Below are 20547 nucleotides of genomic sequence, written 5' to 3' on the forward strand. Positions count from 1 at the left end.
CGGAACCAGAAGGATAAATTTTGACATAAAAGAGAGGCCCGTGAGCATTGAAATCAACTCAGCAACCAGCGGAGAAGACGGCGACCATCAGAAGATCAGCCACCACCGACGCAGAAGAAGACTCTACAACTCGCCAGAATGGCGCGACTCGCTACTTAGCGACATGCTATGCCGTGCTAATTCAACACCATCAGAAGAAGTATCGCTCGAAAAGCACTCTGCTCTGAACCTCGACTCTCAAGAGTCACTGCAGACTAGCAAAGCTGACAATAATTCCACCATCAGCCACCAGAGGGCGGAAAGGGTCAAATGTTGACCAAACCGGCCATCAACGAACGGAGCCATCATTCGTCGCCAGAGAGCGCGCCAACGGCGAGCACCGAGTCAGCTGCCAGCGGACGAACTGCGAGCGCCATCTGCCGATGGATCATCGCGCCTACAGCGCACCGTGTCAACTCGTCCACCATTGTGGGCCGAACCCGACTGCCGTGAAAGAAGATATTCTGTCCCACACTGCCACCACATCACCTGGCGTCTGCTTGACGCAAAGAATTGATTCCGAACACTGGCCCACTCAACCCAATCCATATCACTCAACACATACACGAATCATTAACAAGAAGCCTAATCATCAAGTACGTGAACAATCAGTGGCCGCGAAGGCATCGCGGCTCACAGAGTGATGAGAATACGTAGTTTTAAGTACATTAATATTTTTCTTTGTAATTTGTACTTCTAATAGCATAAATTACTAATATATTCATCAATATAAATTATACCCTTGAAACCTTCACCACGAAGCTCTCCACTCATGGGGAGAATATCATGTTAAACCAGTTTCTTTATCAGGCCATCTTGCCCACAAATTAATTAAAGTTTCGCCCAAGATAAGGATCGCTAGTGGGAGAGCACGCACACCGTCGCCCGCCCTTACTCCAAGACATTTCATTAATTATATAATCTCGCCGATGAATCTATTGACGTATATTTGTGCCTTTGGGAATAATAATTGTTTTATTGCCTTTTCGTATGAATATCGTCGAATAATTTTAAGGACCTTTCGTTCCTAATTGCCGTACATGCTCGTGTTACTCTGCATAATAATCAATTGTTCTGCTACCCTGTTAACAACGTGACAAAAATTGCATTGAGGGTTGCATATGGATCAATGAATGAGCATCCGGGAGTACTGTGTGGCCATATTCAAGTATAATAATTCATAATAGAGTGGTAAGGTTTTTGTTAGAATAGCGTGCATGTATGTTTTAATGACTCTCCCTCCCACCAACTCGCGTTACGCGGTGGAATTAATCATATGTGCAGTTACCAAAGTGAAATAACGCAATCGTTAATGGTTACTGTGTTGGTACTGTGTTGATAATTCCAAGCCTGAGATTTCGCATATTATAAAGTTAAGGTTTCGTTTAGAATGAAATTGCTTAACACAGAAGTGTCTGGGTGTTGCTTCCTGAGCTCATGCATAATAATCTTATTTATAAGAACTGTATTCTGCGTTGAGATCCGAAATTGGAGACCTGACATAAACACACTATTACATAATAAGTAAATGTTAATTGTACTATACTGATCGATAATACGAAGTTAAACAACGAAGCCGAGCTTACGCTGGCATACTTGCATCACACTGGCATAACTTCATACGATTAATCGTATGATCCCGATTGATAATCCGACCCTCGTCAGCGAGGCGGGGCCTAATTATCATAATGGCTGGCATTAGCATAATCACACCCACTCACACAAATTTATACGATTACCTCTCGAATTAGCACAATTTATGCGCATAATTATATAAATTAACATAATTTTAGATAATTACACAAACTCCAAAATTCATTTAATTTTTATTATTTTAATCAAAATTTTCACAACCAACATATACAACAATCAGATTGGTCGTCGGTTTGGAAACCGTTATAGGGAAAATTAATATTATTTACACAAAGCTTATGCAGACGCAGAGGAGCGACTACAATTTCACATTCAGGTGGTCAAGCCAGACAACGGAATCAGGAGCAGCGGAGTGTATCGCCGTGACATCTCCTTCGTATTTGTGGATCGGGCATTGTGCCGTTACATGTGTAGAGGTGTGATGGGAGGGGGGACACGCGGTTGTAGGGCAATGGTTACAACCACGTCCGCTACGGACCACCCTGGGGGGCTGTGGGGGATGCTGGGATCCCTCCTGAGCCCCACCCCTGAGTGAGGAACTGTATAAAAGGTGGGACCCAGGGTGCTGGAGTTGAGTTCGACTCAAGAAAGATGAAGCACCAGTGAAGAAAGAAGATCAAATAGCTAGACCCAGATGGTACACGTACCGCCTGGGTCGCAAATGTTGGTTCCCCTGCGACTACGGAAGCCTCTCGGCATGGGGGTGGCACCCCATGGGGTCCTCTTGAGTCCGTCGAACAGAGCAGTGAAGAGGCTGGAGTTGTTGGTGGCTCAGACGATAGTGCGGGCGGACGGGGATCCCTTCGTCATGGTTTTAAATGCGGGTCCTCAGACGGCCGTTGTCCCACAGGGGACCGTGCTCGCTCACGCATCGTCGGCACTAATGGCAGAACCGGTGATTGGGCATGTGCATGACGGTCCTGTTCCACAGCCAAAACTAAGCTGGGATCAGGGGTGGTTGGATTAACTTTGTTCTGCATCCAGTGACCTATCCGGTTCGCAACTTGCTGCGCTGCGCGCCCTGTTGCTTAAATTTTCCGACGTTTTTAGCATCCACAAATATGACATCGGTTGCACCGACTTGCTACGTCACCATATTGACACGGGTGACGCCGCTCCCATTCGGCAAAATCCTTTCCGGCTAAGCCCCGCCGAGAAGGAGCATGTCAAATCGGCTGTTAATGACATGCTGTCAGCAGACATCATTTCCCCTTCCATCAGTCCATGGGGGGACCCATCGTGCTCGTCAAAAAGCACGATGGGTCTCTGAGGTTTTGCATAGATTTTCGTCGCCTGAATAAGATCTCTATGGCCAACGCATATCCTCTCCCCAGAATGTACGAATCATTGGACGCCTTGGCGGGGGCACAATATTTCTCCACGTTAGACCTGCTATCGGGATTGTGGCAACTTCTCCTGGACGAGGAGTCAAAACCAAAGACCGCTTTTAGAACACTCATGGGCCTATTCCAGTTTAATCGGTTGCCCATGGGACTCCACTCAGCTCCCGCGACATTCCAGCCCTTGATGGAATTGGTTTTGGCCGGTCTCCAATGGGATACCTGTTTAATTTACCTGGACGATGTCATTGTGTTCAGCCGGACGTTCGAGGAACACCTCGAACGTCTGCAGGCAGTATTCCTGAAAATGCGGTCCGCTAAATTAAAGTTCAAGCCACAGAAGTGCCACCTCCTCCAGGAATCTGTGCGGTATTTGGGGCACATAGCGAGTCGTTCAGGTATCTCCACTGATCCCGCTAAAACTCAGTGCGTCAGCTCCTGGCCTACAGCCACTTCGGTCAGTGAGGTCCGTAGCGTCATAGGGTTTGCCTCATACTATCGGCGGTTCGTCGCACACTTTGCCACCATAGCCAAGCCCCTCCATGCTCTGACGGCAAAGGGCGTACAATTTTGCTGGGGTCCTGAGGAGGAGGCCGCCTTCCGCTCCCTCAGGGATGCCCTCGTGATTGCTCCGCCCCTGTGTTACCCTGATTTCACTGCACCCTTTCTGCTCGACACGGATGCCAGTAACACCGGCATTGGCGGAGTGCTCTCGCAGGTCGTTGGAGGAGTCGAACGCGTCGTTGCCTACGGTAGCAGGGTTTTATCACCGGCAGAACAGCGGTATTGCGTTACCCGTCGTGAACTATTGGCTATCGTTTTTTTATCTAACAGTATCAGCCATATCTCTACGGGCGGCACTTCACTATCCGTACAGACCACGCGGAATTACAATACGCACTCCGTGTTGACCAGCCATCAGGACAACTGTCTCGATGGTTGGAAGTCCTGCAAGACTACCAATTCACGACCACTTACCAGAAGGGTGTTTGCCATACAAACGCTGATGCCCTGTCACGACTGCCCATTGGCAGGGAATGCGCATGTTTCCTTGGATCGGGACGTTGCAAACCGAAATGTGTTGTCCCGTCCACTGTTTTGGCCGCCGCCGCTGACGCACCGGCTCCGGGTAGCTTTCTCTCTCCAACGGGTGGAGATTCGTTACTTAATTTGACCCTCGCTGACTGGAGCCAGTTCCAAATGGGGGACGCGTCCCTGCTCACGCTACGTCGTAAGGCTGGCGGCTCCACGGACGGTCGGAGAGGGGTCAATTCTTGGATAATACGAGAGGGTCTCCTTATGAATTGGGACGGAAAAGGCCTCCGTTACAGAATCGTCGTGCCGTCCGCCTTGCGGGGTAGGGTCATTCTGGCCGCTCACGAGTGGCTGTTGCGTTTGGGGTTTCACAAGACCTTAGCCATGCTCCGCCTTGACTTCTTCTGGCCGGGCATAGATAAGGATGTGTTGATTGTTCTCAAGGGCTGTGTGCAGTGCGCCCAGCGGAAGCCACCGGCCAGAACGGCCTGTCCGCCGTTACAATCCATTCGAGTCTCCCGCGTCAATGAGCTGGTCGCGCTCGACATTTTGGGGCCATTCCCGGCAACGCCTAGGGGTAATAAGTACCTGCTTGTTGGCGTCGAATATTTCACTCGATGGCCCATGGCCTGGCCACTCGCTAACCAGTCGGCAGTGGCCGTTGTTGAGGCCTTTGTCCAGGGCTATGTCCTGGGCAAAGGCGCACTGGAGCGGCTGCTGACCGATCAGGGAAACATTTTTTCGAGCTCCTTACTGCGTGAGGTGTGCGACCTGTTGGGTATGAAAAAAGTGCGTACCTCCCCGTACCACCCGCAGACAGACGGGATGGTGGAGCGGCTCCACAGGACACTCATGTCCATGTTGTGCCATCAGGTGTGTGAGTCTCAGGTGGATTGGGACCTCCAAATTCCGGAGGTTCTTGCCGCCTATAGGATGGCTCCTCACGCGGCAACTGGGAATTCCCCCTTCTTCCTGATGTACGGCAGGGATGCTGTTCCACCAATGGATGCCCAATTGGGAATTTCGGTGCCCCACCCTAAATCCAATTTGGCTGATCACGTCAAATACAACCTTCTGAAATTGGCCGAGGCGCGGGAGGCTGCGGCACAGCATTCGGGCTCTCGCCAAATAGCGAACGAGCAGATGCGTGCACACCACACACACCCACGAGTGGAAGCCTGGCGATAAGGCCCGGCTACACTGCCTGCAGGTACCGCTGGCAACATCCCCTAGACTACTGAGGCCATGGAGAGGGCCGGTTGAGGTTGTGCAGGTTGCACGGCCACAATGTGTTCGAATTAAGTGGGGGAAACCGTTCACTTCACCTCATACCTACCATGGATGTCCTAGGGGCCGAGCATGTGATGTGTCCATCGACTCGGGGAATGTGGTACCGCCGCTTGATCCTCACATGCCACTGCCTGTTCCACTTCCAGGTACACCGGAATTGACGGCTGACAAGGTACATCGGCCACCGGAGCCGGACAATGGACATGGAACCAGGCAGCCCACACCGTGCCCTCAGGGGATGCCTGCCTCAAACCCCAGACAACCATTCCCTGTCCCGTATGATGGGCCAGCCAGTCGGACTCGTGCTAAATCACGCCGGTTTTCATGAGGGATGCTTGCTCACTGTCTGGGCGTTCTTCTCCTTCCCACGAGATACGCATCGGGTTGGTCATGTTGCGTTGCGGGCTTCGGTGCCGGAGGGGGGGGGGGGATATAGGGTTTTTTTCCATATATATTGTATATAGTGTCTATTTGTACAGGTGGGTTAGGGTGATTTATTGTGTTTGTTGTTGTTGTTCCATTCTTGTTGGCACACGGAATTCGGGTTCTTGTTAAGCATCTTTTTTATTGTTGCGTGTTGTTGCAGCCGGGACGGCTGCGGGCTGTACAGGGGTGGGGGGGGGGGTGATGTAGAGGTGTGACGGGAGGGGGGACACGCGGTTGTAGGGCAGTGGTTACAACCACGTCCGCTATGGACCACCCTGGGGGGCTGTGGGGGATGCTGGGATCCCTCCCGAGCCTCACCCCTGAGTGAGGAACTGTATAAAAGGTGGGACCCGGGGTGCTGGAGTTGAGTTCGACTCAAGCAAGATGAAGCACCAGTGAAGAAAGATCAACTAGCTAGACCCTGGAACTCCTTTGGCCCGATGTCCTTTTGAGAGGCGGGCAAAGCAAGCCAGGATGCGACCCCAGAGCCGCGAGGCCCGATGTCCTTTTAAGGACCGGACTCGTGTGGCTGGTGGTTGTGACCTACGCCGAAGCTGGGCTAGGTCAGATAGCCTCGGGAGATAGGGCCAGGTTAGAGGGAACCAGGGAGCTAGCGTAGGCTTGAGCTCGGAGACCGTTCCCTCTGTAGAGTACGGGTGGAGAGGCCGTTACCTCTCCAAGTATTAGATTCGTTACTGTGATCGAAGTGTTGATAATAAATGCGTGTCGCCTCTACGAACAGTCTCCAAAGTCATTAAGGCCACTACACATGTGTAGAGTCGGGCTTCAGGATGCACTGTGGGATTGCAGACTCAGACGGAGACCAGGGTCGAATATTCAGGGCTGCTTGCCGTTTATTCACGCCAACATCCGCACTCTTCGTTCCGTCGCGAGTACTCACTACTCCCTGTCTCTAGCCCTCTCTCCCGACTCCCTCAACCTTCGTCCAGGCTACCCTGTACTCTTCCACCCGTAGCCTCCTTTGTCTCTCCGGCCCAGTAGCCTTTCTCCCTGCTACCTAGCTCCTCTCTCCCCTTTCTCTCTCTCCCCTCCCTTCCATCCAGGTTCCCCTTTTATCCCCTTAGCCCGGGCTCCTCCCTTTTACCTGGCTCCCCCACGAGCAGACGTCTCACTCTTTCTACTTACCCTCCTCTCTCGCCCCTCTGACACTCCCCTTTCTGCTTGGACCCCTTCCTGCGGTTGCTCCTCGTTGGGTCCCCGCAGTACTCCTCTACACATGTACAAAGGTCTGTTCTGGATGACCACAGTCATACACCGGAGTTTTCCATTGGTGCATCAGGTGTTCGCATCGGCCATGGTTTGTGGCAGGGGAAATGAATGGATTGGTAGGGAGTCTTGGAAAGTTCAGGAAAGTATGGGGAGGAGAAAAGGAGCAGACAGAAGGGGGCTTTGGGGCACCTGAACGGAGTGATTCTTCGATGTGTGACGCGCTGTGCAGAGGACCTCATAGAGTCCAAGTTCATAACTCACCCGGCTGGAACTCTTTTATAATAATACAACAGCTGTGTGGTTTAGCAAAGCTGCAAGACAGTGATGGCGAGTTGTGTGGTACCCCGGCCTCGAAGCAACTCTGCAAGCGCCGCGATCCCCCCCTGGCCCCCACACTTAGCAGACACGCAGCGCATACACGTAGTGTCCTGGCGGGGGATTGCTTGGCACAACGGGTTTTAATTCGAAGAGTCCACAGGAGGAAAGTCCCGGTTTCCCGGTGCCAGGAGATTGGCCGACCCTCGCAGGACAGGTTACATTGTGGTGCCCCCGAGTTGGCTTAATATTGTATGGGCGCAAAAAGGTTCACTGGGCCAGCCGCAATGAGTCATTCATGACATCGGGATGGGCTGGGGTGGAAAATTAAGCGAGAAGGGCAGATCATGAGATCAGGGGATCGCAGCGCCACGACCTCCTCTGAACCCCCATACCGAATACACACTCGCAGGGTGTGTATTCGCCAGTCGGGCGTCATTCCAAATTAACAAGGGTGAGTAATACATTAATGAGTATGGATGGACAGACAACGGGTCGCAGAAGCACCAGCGGCAATGCTCCATGTAAGTGTAGTGACATATGATGTCACTACTGTATCGGGTCTGTATACACATGACGTCACTGCGATATTGGGTCTGTACACATGACGTCACTGCCTGTTCGGTATGGAGGCTGTATATGGGTGCCATGGGGGTTGTGTCAGGCCGTGGCACTCTGAGTGACCCCAGCTGGACACGTGACCGGATCCAGGAGGGGGCTAGGGGCCCTGGGGGACCCTGGGGGTCACGTGGTCAGGGAGTGGAGCCTTCTCGTGGTTTCGAGAAGGGGGGCGTGGTCAGCCACGCTGGAGAGGCTTATAAGCAGGCTCAGCGCGCAGAGCTGGGTTGTTGGTGCCTAGGATGAAGCCGTTGCATGAAGACTCTGAAGGAAGAAGCCTCCAGTCATCGTGGCCAAGCAGAAGCCCTCCTGGCTTGGCCACACCAAGTAGCACCCGAGTGATCACGATATAATTTTCTCCGATACAAAGGTTCTTTGCAAACCCACGGGTTTTTATCAGAGATTTGTTCACGAGGCAATTCAGATTTACAAACACAGACACAATTTCAACCTAGAAGATGGTTTCAAATTAAGCAACCATTGGAAAGATGTTCTAAATCGAACCAAACATTAAACTAATTTTCAATGGTACAGTATATTTTTTTCAAGTAGTGGTACCCCAAACTTTCGCAGCTCTTAAAATTCCCTTTTCACACCATCGAAGTGTATACCCAGTTGCTGTTAATAGCTCAGCTTATTGAAGAATATATTGAGTACATTTATTATATTGATGTAATTTAGACTTAGTTTTTTCACATCGGTTTACTGTATGATAGTTGGGTAGCGCAGCCCCTTTGGCGTCCATGTACTAGGTGCCTCTGTGGATGTGTAAACTTTGACTTTAACATAGCTATTTCTGTGACCAGTCACAAGCTAATCCCTCAGCTATTTCAATGCTATTTTTTTTCACATCGGTTTACTGTGTGATAGTTTGGTAGCGCAGCCCCTAAATTCTCCTGTTTGATATGTAAACTCCTTTGTCAAGGTGCGAGGTATGCGGCAGGGCGTTTGAGTATCTGGGGACTGAGGCAGGAGTAGGCTAGGCTCTTCTCACGAAATATTCTATGGGTCGGTGTGGGTCTGTGCGAGTCTGTGAGTCTAAGAGCAGATGGTGGGAGGAGGAGGCTGTTAGGGCAGACCTTGGAGGTTGCTGTGTGTCTCCTGAGCTGCAGCAGCAATAGCTGCTGTGGCAGCGTTAGTGATGAGATGTGGCGGTGGCATCAACGGCTTTGTCCACGATGACATCTTGGGTTATTTAGTGAATGTGAACCGTCATGGTGTTGAGCTGTGTGCGATTGTCAACTAAAGGTTGCATAAAAACACCTTTAGGGTGCAGATATGTGTGTATTGGAACGAGTGTGTGCATACGACTGTTTTACCAACACGTGCACACATTTTTCAACTGTTTTCACCAACACAGTTTCTTTATTCATAGCCCTTGGTCAATCCGCTGCCAGATGAAGGCTTCCCCTATGCCGTGTCAGTTTTCCGAGGCTCCTCCTTCAAAATCCTGCACTGACCAGTGTGTGAAGTGTATTCAAACAACTAAAACAATATTTCAGAGTTCAATGTTTCTTCATCTGCGAGTGGCTACAACACTCATTGCAATCTCGGCTTAATAAGGAAAACCTTATTGTGAGGAATTATAACACACAACTACTCTTGGTCATGCAGAGCCCTAGGTCAATCCACTGTTGGGTGAGGACCTTCCCACGGCTGTGTGGGTCATGGTGGTTATTTCACCATACTTCACCACGCTGGTCAGAGCGGGTTGGTGAAGCCAGGGAAGAGGCGTGTGAGATTAGGGTGCTGGAGTGCCGAGATGTTAACTACCTCGCCTGGTATGCGAGAAGACATGGGTCCGATCCCGACCCTGCCACCTGTATATTTGGAGTTTGCTTGTTCTCCCTGTGGTCGCGTGGATTTTACTCCGGATCCTCTGGTTTCAACCTCCACATTTACAAACATGTGTTTTAGAGTATTTGGCTTGCTATACATTTTCACGTGATAAGCCACTTCGTTGAGCTATCATTTGTGGCCAGGTCGCTTCTGAAAAAGAGCTAAAGAGCTCAGTGGGCCTTACCTGGTAAAATAAAAATAAGTTTAGTTAGTAGTTCGGTAATAGAGTACCACAAGGGGGATGTTGAATGTTGCTGCACCACCCTCTGCTGCTGTTGCTGTTAGCCCTGCGCGGCAGCCGCCTATGACAACTTGATATGCATGGTATGCTGTCCAAATACAAGTGCTACCTATAGTCAACCATGCTTTGCTTCCTAGATCATGAGACCCGGCTCGTTCCGTGTGATTTGGTCAGAGGCTGCTAAAACAAACAAAACAACAACTCAAGTATTTATATATCTCATTTAGCATACAAATATGTATCAGTTAGTATACATACACAACACGTATGTATATATCGCTACGGATAAATACGAGGATACAGAAATGTGGATGATCGAGAAATGTTGACGGTTTTAGAAATGTTGTTGCGTCGGTTTGTCATTAATAATTCACACCATCGCCCTTTTCATAATCACCACCACTCTCGGGAAATCTCTATATTTTCCTATATATTACACATTTAAAACACCGCGCGATCCTGTCACTAGACATTTAAAAAGTGCGGTAAAGTTAAAGAACGTAGGGCATTTAGCGTGCCCCTAAGTTATTTTAACCCTTCGCGTGAGCCAAGTCACCATGGCGGATGTATTACTTCTTGGACTCAATATCAGTGCTTCCAGTTCAGCAGCATGCTGACTCGTTAAAGTGTTAAGATGGGAATTATGCATCACTTTTACATTGAATGCGTAATAACGTTATTGCCAGAAAGGGTAAAAGCTCTTTTTAAAAATAAATTTTGATAGTGGGAAAAAGATCCCATAGATAGAACTGCTCGACCCGAGCTATAAGTGTTCTGATACTTGCATTGTCTTTGTACTGTTCGCCTTTTGGCGTTCTATGGTCTAACACATTGGTGAGACAAGGCCATAAAAGAAGGCTGCTGTCTCTGGTGTAGACCAATCAGTTTCAAGGACAATGCATATATGATTATAGCATGTTTGTTTGCATGTTTCTCCACATGTGTGGTTAATGAAGACTTGACGCCTTGAAAAAGGTGTCTATTTGATGTTTGAACATCTTAACACAACTGCTGTTTTATTGCCAGAAAGGGTAAAATCTCTTCTTATTTTTCATCATTTTTTGATACTGGCAAAAAGGGCTCATAGATACGCAAAGCAATACTTCAACGAATCGATAACCAGTCGAGTATGGACGCTGCTCTGGTGTCATGGTCGTCACACTTAAGTTGTGATCCAGAGGGCCAGTTTTCCATTCCATCTCCTGGCACTGCAGTTGAAGCAAGTTTCTTCAATTCCACCTCACACCCCTCTCATCCCCATGCCGCCTCTGTCCACCCAGCAGCATAAATGAGCTCAACCACACAGTTGGCCAACAGGTCGCGAGTGGTGGGGTAAAACGTGGGTAACTCCCGCATATTCCAAGATGTCTGGCCAGTGCAAAAGAGTAGGCCTAGCACCCTGTGGAGAGGTGATCTCGAGCTCATTGCAGTGGAGGCATCCCACAAAGTTGTTGCGGTCGAGGGTGACAGTTGCCGTATGTTTACAAAGGTAGTCATTTGTAATTTTTCTAATTTGGACTGTCGCGCCGGCATACACTGGCCGACTATTATGACTACTCTTCTTTAAATGCCATCAGGGGGTCTTTAACATCCACTGTGAAGCAGATGGTGCAGTATTAACCGGGGCAGCCTCTGGGACTCCAACCGCGAGCCTCTGCAACGAGCGGTGAATGCGCTTGCCCGCTAGACCAGCAACAGAGGGCGAGGCTTACCCCTCTCCCCCTTTTCCTCGTTCTCCCCTGTCTTCGCCCCTCTCCACCCCATCTCTGCTCACTGCACCCCATCTCTGCTCACTGCAGCAGGGAGTCCTGGCTGGCGTGGTGCGACCCGCGGGCCCCCAGGGTCCAGAAGCAGAAGCGGTAGGCGGGGCGAGTCTTGGGCGCAGTGTGCTCCTGGCTTTCGCGCTCGCGAGCCGCGCGCACGAAGAAGTCCTCCTCCTTCAGGTACCACACGGGTGGCCAGCGGCCCGCTTCGAACACCGCCATATTCTCTGCGAGACAAACAGTTTTTGCCAAGTCAACTCAGCCCCACATCCTCCTATACCGCATCAGTGCATCTCATCTGCAGCCCATGTCGTGCCCATTTAGTCCCCTCTATCTGGCCAAACAAAAGCTGCTTGCGCATGCGGTGGTTGCCAGGTCTCCCTCGTAAAAGAGATTTTTAACCTCAAGGTATTTTTACCTGGTTAAATAAAGGTGAAATCTAAAATAAAATGTGGGCAATATGACCTAGCCAACGCAGCCTTGCCTGGTGAAGGAGCTCACTTAAGGGAATGTGTCCAGATCTTTCAGGGATTTGTGAGCTCCTTACACAATCCAGCCTGGTTAAACCTAGGATGGATTGTAGGCAGGCCAGCCTGAATGTTTCTAACCGGCGCAGATGGTCCACATTTCACAAGCATAGAGACGGCAGGGCATGACTGTGGCCGAGAAGATCCGAAGCTTCGTACGGCGCGACAGACCAGGTAGCTTCCACACAGCATTACGTAGCCGATGAAAAAATAATGTCACCTGACTGATTCGGAGTGAGACCTCTGCTGTCAAACCGGAGCTGGCCATAAGCACACTGCCCAGGTATGGGAAACTCTCCACTTTCTCCACAACTGCTCCATCACCAATGGGGAGCTGAGTGGCACACTCCAGGTTCAGCAGCAGCGCCTCCAACTCCTCCTCTGAGTAAGCAGCAATCACCAGATCATCAGCATACATAACATGGTTGACCAATAGGCAGCCATCCTGTACCAGATGGAAATTTCTCCGATACAGCATCGAAGGCTTCACGAATTACATGGTCGAATTAGATGTGAAATGTGGGAGCCAGAGGACATCCCTGTCGCACCCCAAGGTGAACAGGGAATTGCTCCGACTCCTGGCCATAATGATTGTGAGCAGAGTCAGGGACTCTGAAAACATGGAGAACAACCCAGAGCCCAGGCCTACTGATGGTATCATAGGCCATGACCAGGTCAATAAAGCAATAATGTAGGCCCTCTTTGAATTTGCTACGCCTCTGCTGCAGCAGACGGACAGAGAATGTCATCCATGCAGGACCGCCCTGGTCTGAAACCACATTGGGGTACCACAAGCCTCTCATCAGCGTGCCTGGCAAGGTGATGTTGAATAATCCTTGCCAGAACCTTTCCCGGTACACTGAGGAGGGAGATGCCCCTGTAGTTGTTACAGTCTGTGCGGTCCCCCTTCTGAAAGAGGGGGACCACCAGGGCATCCTTCCAATCCTTTGGAACCCATCCTGTGGTCCAGACAGTGGTGATGATGTCATGTAGGGCAGTCTGCGCATATATGCCACCTTCCCCTCAGAATTTTGCTTGGGAGATCATCTCTGCCCGGTGCTTGTCCTGGTCTTAGACTATGGATTGTCTGTTGTACTATCTCCACAGATGGAGATAGTACAGCATGCATCCATGATGTGTGGATGCCAGAAGAGCATGTTGGTAATTCAAAGCCCCTGAGCAGCACAGAAGTCGAGCAGCCTCCTACCATTATTATTGAGCTGATCTGGCCCATGTCTTCCAATCACTCCGGCCCTGGTGTCTGCGTCATGACCCACTCGGGCATTAAAGTTACCCAATAGGATGACTCTATCCCGAGGGGCCACTTTAGCTAGCACCTGGGATAGGAGATTATAGAAGGTGTTTGACTCATTGGCCTTGTCTGCATCCTCAATTGATGTTCATCTGCAGTGGGGGCATAAGCAACCACCACCACCATTCCTTGCCTCTCTCACACTCACACACAAAGATCCCCCATATAGCCTTAACAGACTGTTGGGGAAAGTGCTGGAAGCGAGCGGCACCTGTGAAGGCCACAATGGCACTCGGGTGGTGGGAAGCCAGCACCACTCCCTACCGCCTTTGTCTCCCCAGTGCTGATGTTTACACACTGCACCAAGTACTCATTTTATGCTGGGTATACCTAGGGGAGGCTCAGGACTGGTTCAGATAATTGTCACTGGTGTCACCCGTGAGTGGGAATCGAACTCAGGTCACTAGGTTCGTAGCGCAGCGAGTTAACCGCTACACTACCGCTCGACACAAACATGTACTCACACACGCACTGACACTATCGGATCGGCTCACCGGCAGACATTTTCATCATCTTGACAGGATACTCGCGGCACACGGTGTTGAAGTTGGTGCAAACGTGGTGACGCAACCACCCAGCCAACCGCTCAGCATTGTGAAGCTGCACACACAGAGATACGCGGACACACACAGACATGTATAGATACACGCGGATACATACAGATACACACAGACATGTACAGATACACGCGGATGCATACACACACACAGATACATCCAGTTACACACATATATATGCAGATTCATATATAGACACACAGATACACGTGGATGCACACAGACATGGATACATACATACACACATAGATAGACACATGCAGATACACACACATATACACACGCACACAGATACACACAGACATGTACAGATGCATGCAGATACATACACGCACACACACACAGATATACACAGATACATACAAAGACCCATCCAGACACATATAGATACACACAAATATATATATCCAGATACATACAAAGACAGGCGGATACACAACAAAAACAACAACCGCTATTCGCCACTAAGTGGCGGTGACGTAACGATGGCACTTGTGCAAGGATATGTGCACGTTAAGGCCACGTGAAGTGTTGACTGCCTGTTGGCAGGAGGTCACGGGACAGACCAAGGTGCTATGGGTTTACTGACGGAGATGGCTGGCCGATGCACCGCTGTGTTTTAGCCACCCGGCGCTCCGCTCTTTGTATATTTTGATACTGGCAAGAAAAGTCCCATATTGTAGCTGCTCAACCTGAGCTATAAATGTCTTGATAGTGCATTGTCTTTGTGCTGTTCGCCTTTTGGCATTCTCTGGTCTAATCCTTTGAGACTAGGCTCTAAAGAAAACTGTCTCTGGTGTGGACCAATCAGTTTCAAAGACAATGCATATATTATCAGAGCATGTTTTTGTTTGCATCTTCATCACAAGTATGTGTGGTTAATGCACACAGGATTCCTTGCAAAATGTTTCTGTTTGGTGTTTTAACATCTTAGCGCCTGTTTTATTGCCAGAAAGGGTAAAACCTATTCTTATATTTTGATACTGGCAAGGAAGGTCCCATGTTGAACAATAACTGTTTAGGCATGCAGTGGTTGGGCATGCAGGGTGGGCTACATGACCCAAGCCAACGCAGCCTTGCCTGCCGGAGGAGCTCACCAATGGGACTTTGTCCAGATCTGTCAAGGATTTGTGAGCTCCTCACACAATCCAGCCTGGTTAATCCCAGGTCCACGTTTTGCAAGCATTGAGAAGGGAGGGTATGACCGTGGTCGAGAAGACCCGAAGCTTCGCATGGAGTAACAGACCAAGTCGCTTCCACACAGCATTAAGCAGCTGATAAAAAGATAACGCTTGACTGATTTGGAGTGAGACCGCTGCTGTTAAACTGGAGCCAGTCATAAGCACACTGCTCAGGTATGTAAAACTCTCCACTCTCTCCACAACTGCTCCAGTACCAGCCATCGAAGGCTTCACAAACTACGTGGTCAAAATAGATGTTAAATCATTTGGGAGCCAGAGGGCATCCCTGTCGCACCCCAAGGTGAACAGGGAATTGCTCTGACTCCTGGCCACGTGGTTTTACTTGGGCCTGCCCACCATCATGACGGTCCATAATGATTGTGAGCAGAGTCAGGGACTCTGGAAGCACGAAGAACAACCCAGTGCCCAGGCCTACTGATGGTATAATAGGCCTTGACCAGGTTAATAAAACAGTGATGTAGGTCCTCTTGGAATTCCCTAAACCTCACCCATTTCCCCTCAGCATCAGAAGAAGGGGGGGACGATGCCAACCCCAGCTGCAAGCGATGATGATATTTTCGGTGAAACTTTTATCAGCTCTCTGAGAGCAGGCCACTGTGGGTTTGATTGGGGTCCTGGATGTACACCCACTACCGGAGTGGAAGCATGGCAGGTGCATCTCACAGATGACAAGCTGATGGTCAGTGGGCAGATCAGCTCCACGGTAAGTGCTGGTGTCAAGGACATGGCCCTACATCCGCTGTTCCATCACGATATAGTCCAGCAGATGTTCTTGCTTGGATGAAGCGTGCATCTTTGATGTTGTCTGGATGCGCCGATGCCGGAACAGCATGTTGGTAATTACAAGCCCACAAAAGTTTAGAATAGGTTTTCCCCTTTTTTCTGGCAACAAAACAGGTGTTAAGATGTTAAAACACCAAACTGAAACCTTTTACAAGGAATTGTCTGCATTAACCACAATACTTGTGGTCAAAATGCAAACGAAAAACACTGATAATATATGCATTGCCCTTGAAACTGATTGGTCCACACCAGAGACAGCTTTATTTTGAGCCTCGTCTCAAACGGTGTTAGACCAGTTAGACCAGAGAACGTCAAAAGGCGTACAGCCCAAAGACAATGCACTATCAGAGTAAAGAGAGCTCGGGTTGAGCATCTACATCATGGGACTTCCTTTGCCAGTACCAAAATATGATAATAGGTTTTCCCCTTTTTTCAGAGTGTTTTTTTTGCATTCTGACAAATATTGTGGTTAATGCAGACATGATTACTTGTAAAAGGTTTCAGTTTGGTGTTTTAACATCTCAACACCTGTTTTGTTGCCAGAAAAAAGGGTAAAACCTAGTCTCATATTTTGGTACTGGCAAAGGAGGTCCCATATGATCTGCACAAAAGTTGTTATGGAGCTGATCTGACCCATGTCTTCCAATCACTCCAGACCAGGTGCCAGTATTATGATCCACTCAGGCATTTAAGTCACTCAATAGGATGACTCTTTCCCGAGGGGCCACTTTAGCTAGCACCTGTGACAGGAAGTCATATAAATAAGGCATCTGTAATCACCACCACCCCTTGCCTTTGGTTGATGGAAAGGCAAGCCCACAGTAGCCTGGGGCTTACAGCTTCCCACACCTCACTGCCATGCTCCCACACACCCCCGTCATTATTTTGTTCAGAAGAGCCACTCCCTATTTTTTGACAGTCTCCAGCTCCCAACAGAGGAGTGGCAGCCTCTCCTCCGCTGTGAGCGTTCAAACATTCCACGTAAACACCCGCAGTAGCTTTTTGCTGTTTTTGGAGGAACCCTGAGGGTAAGGATTCAGTCTCTTCGCTCCGCCAAATGTGGTTTGGCCAAGAGACGTCATAGACTCCTGTCCCCTCGGGGGCCTCCGCCACATGCTTCGTTCAATAATTTTCACATGGTTTAGTGGTAATTTAATTGAAGGTGGAGGGGTTACTAGCCCCTCGTATCCATCCAGAGCCCCCGTTAGGTCGCTTTGGTGGCTGACTATAAGCGCCAAGAAGGGGTATAGCCGATTTTGGAATTGGCCTCCCCTCCATGGCATTGCTCACATACACCACAGCGTTACCATCCGGTATCTCCAAGGAAGTCGGGGGTTGTTTTTTTCATGGATACACACACACACGGATACATACAGAAACACATAGATAGATACACGTAGATACATATATATACCCACATGTACACAAATACACACAAAGACACATGCAGTATGTGGGGAAGCGAGGAAGTATGTGGAGGTGTGGGAAAGTATGTGGAGGTGTGAGGAGTGTTGAGGCCTCACCTGGGTGAGCTCCAGAGAGATGAGCACTTCACGGTTTATGTCTTTGTTGGCATCCGACAAGGCCTCCAGTCGGCGCACCATGTGGAACTCTAACCGACAGCACAACGCACACAAGCAAATAGACAAATATCCCACATTTAGCCTTCACAAACTGGGTACCACGGTGGCGAGATGTTAACTACCTCGCCTGGTATGCAGGAGGTCATAGGTTCGATCCCGACCCTGACGCCTGTACATTTGGAGTTTGCATCTCCTCTCTGTGGTCGTGTGGATTTTTCTCTGGGTTTTCCGTTTTTTCCAATCCACATTTAGAAATGCGTGTATAGTATTTGGCTGCTATAAATTTCTACATGATGATAAGCCACTTCGTTGAGCTATTGTTTGTGGCCAGGTCGCTTCTGAAAAATAGCTATATAGCTCAGTGGGCCTTACCTGGTAAAATAAAAATAGTTTATAGTTAAAACTGTTGGGGCAAGCACTATTAGCGAGTAGCACCTATGATAGCCGGCACGGCACACGAGGGAGTGGATGGCCAACAACCACGCCCGGCCACCTTTGTTTCCCCAGTGCTGATGATTTACACACCGCACCAGGTACTCATTTAAGGCTAGTGTTGCCTGTCAGTGGGAATTAATGTTGGCTGTGAGCAGGAATTGAACTTATGTCGGCCGGGTTTGTAGCGCAGCGCTAAAAGCAGAATCTTCATTGAGACTGGAGGATTCCGATGAACTATGAAGCTCTTTTTCACAGATGTCCAGTAATTTTACAAACACAGGGATGTAAAATCAAGACAAATATCGCCCATGTAGCCCCCTTATGCTGCTGATAATAATCATCATAATATCAACTTGTAGCGCACCGCAGGATATCAGCTCACTCTAGTGGAGAGAACAAAGACTTAGAGGTGCGAGGAACCACACGCAAGCAGAGAGGCAACTGCCAGGCGTTAAGGAGCTAGTGCCAACAATTGCCCAAGCTCTGCAGTCCTCTATATATGTATCAAGGTGGTATCGGACAATTAACGAGTGCTTACATGCGGAGAGGAACCCAGAGCATCCGGAGAAAACCCCATGCATGCGAGGGGAATACGCTCTATCCCTGTACAGACGGAACAGGTGGAGTCCACCATCTCCTCGATGCCCACCCACAGGAAGGGAGTTTCACAACAACATCTATGCGGTGATCCCACCAACCCTCGCTGCTGCCTCCATGACAGTGCTAGATCACTACAGGCGATCACGTGCAGGAGCCACCATCGTGGCTGCTGCTGTTGCTGCTTCTGCGAGAGGCTAGCACCTGCCAGGTGGACGAGCCGGGCCATGCAGAGGCGGTTTCCCATGCCGATGAGCTCCATGAGGTTGAGCTCGTGGGAGACGGTCACGTGGCGTGTGTAGAGGTACTCCAGAAGTGCACGCACGCATGCACGCGACGTGCCGGGGAGGCGCACCTACGGTAGCACACAAAAGGCAAAAGAGCCACCCCATCCCGCCCCCGCGTAAATAACCTTAACAGACTGTGAGGGCAAGTGTTGTTAGCGAGTAGCAGCACCTGTGAAGGCCGGCACAGGACACGAGGGGGTGGGTGGTAGCACCACGCCCGGCCGCCTTTGTCTCCCCGGCGGCGATGTTAGACACCGTGCCAGGTACTCATTTGAGGCTTAGTCAACTTAGGGGAGGCCCAAGACCTATCAGATAACCGTTACTGGTGTTGATGTTCGTGAGCGGGAATCAAACTCGGGTCATCAAGTTCACAGCCCGGCGCGCTCACCACTGCACTACCGCTCCCCACAGTGGCACACGCACACTGATACAACAACACAACTATCGTCACAACAATCATAATCAACACCACAATTCCTTCTACCATCACAACCACCACCACAATTATGTCGACCGCCACCATCATCACCACCGTCGCCACCTTCCAAGTGCCCTCACCTCATCCTGGAAGTTCTCTATGAAGGCTCCACTGAACATGGCAGCCATCCACTCGCAGCTGGGGATGAGCAGGGGCTTGTGAGCAGGCACCAGCCCGTTGTCTGTGCGGAACACCACGTCTACTCACGCGACCCCGCACGTGCACACACACAGCACATGCTGTTAACGAGCATCTGTTAACGCCGGCGCGGCACGTGGTGGAGGGGGGTGAGGGGAGTTCCACGATTGGTTCAGATATCACTGATGTTAGTCACGGCCGGGAATCGAACTCGGGTCGCTGCGTTGGCTCCGCTTGTATACACGTGTGTGTGCATGTGTGCGCCTGTGTGTCTGTGCACGTGTGTGTGTGCGCACGTGCGTGTGCGCGTGCGTGTACCGGCGAGCGTGCCGCGTGCCAGCAGGTCACGCAGACGGTTGGCGCGCCGCGTGTGGAAGGCACGCGTGACCTCGGTGTTCATGAAAGCCTCGCTCTGCAGCTCGTTGCCCACCATGACGCGGAGGTCGAACACCTCCAGCGCCTCGGCCACGGCGGCCACGGAGCGCAGCGCCGAGACGCGTCGCACCACGCGCCGCTCCAGATCTGTTCATCACGCACACACAGATGAAGATCCCCCGTGTAGCCTTAACAGACGGCTGGGGCAAGTGCTGCTAGCGAGTAGCACCATGAAGGCCGGCAACGGCACACTAGGGGGTGGGTGGCCAGCACCACGCCCGGCCGCCTTTGTCTCCCCAGTGAAGATGTTTATACACCGTACCAGGTACTCATTTGAGGCTGAGTCGACCTAGGGGAGGCCCAGAACTTATTCAGATAATCATCACCGTGTTGGCCGTGAGCGGGAATCGAACTCGGGTCGCCAGGTTCATAGCACAGCGCGCTAACCGCTGCACTCCACTCCATCGCGCACACACACACACAA

General features: G+C 50.3%; 1 protein-coding gene across 4 annotated transcripts in view; it reads right to left on the reverse strand.

The window, feature by feature from the left end:
- Positions 1-9280: 9280 nt before the first annotated feature.
- LOC116944668 (rho-related BTB domain-containing protein 1-like) overlaps positions 9281-20547 on the reverse strand; it is a 31765-nt gene continuing 20498 nt past the window's right edge. For 3 of the 4 annotated variants that reach the window (XM_076068349.1, XM_076068350.1, XM_076068352.1), the window contains 7 exons: positions 20007-20210; positions 19631-19749; positions 18990-19140; positions 17694-17782; positions 14123-14228; positions 12537-12697; positions 11838-12016 (listed from right to left, as the gene is read on the reverse strand). In XM_076068349.1, the coding sequence (XP_075924464.1) occupies positions 11966-12016; positions 12537-12697; positions 14123-14228; positions 17694-17782; positions 18990-19140; positions 19631-19749; positions 20007-20210 (881 nt within the window). In that variant the 3' untranslated portion in view covers positions 11838-11965. Of the gene's footprint in view, positions 12017-12536; positions 12698-14122; positions 14229-17693; positions 17783-18989; positions 19141-19630; positions 19750-20006; positions 20211-20547 lie in introns of all 4 variants that reach the window. The other variant, XM_032958410.2, reaches the window with a different exon arrangement.

This window comes from Petromyzon marinus, chromosome 21 (genome assembly GCF_048934315.1).
Source record: "Petromyzon marinus isolate PM22_M1 ecotype Great Lakes invasive population chromosome 21, UKy_Petmar_22M1.pri1.0, whole genome shotgun sequence".
In the NCBI taxonomy this organism is placed as follows: Eukaryota; Metazoa; Chordata; class Hyperoartia; order Petromyzontiformes; family Petromyzontidae; genus Petromyzon; species Petromyzon marinus.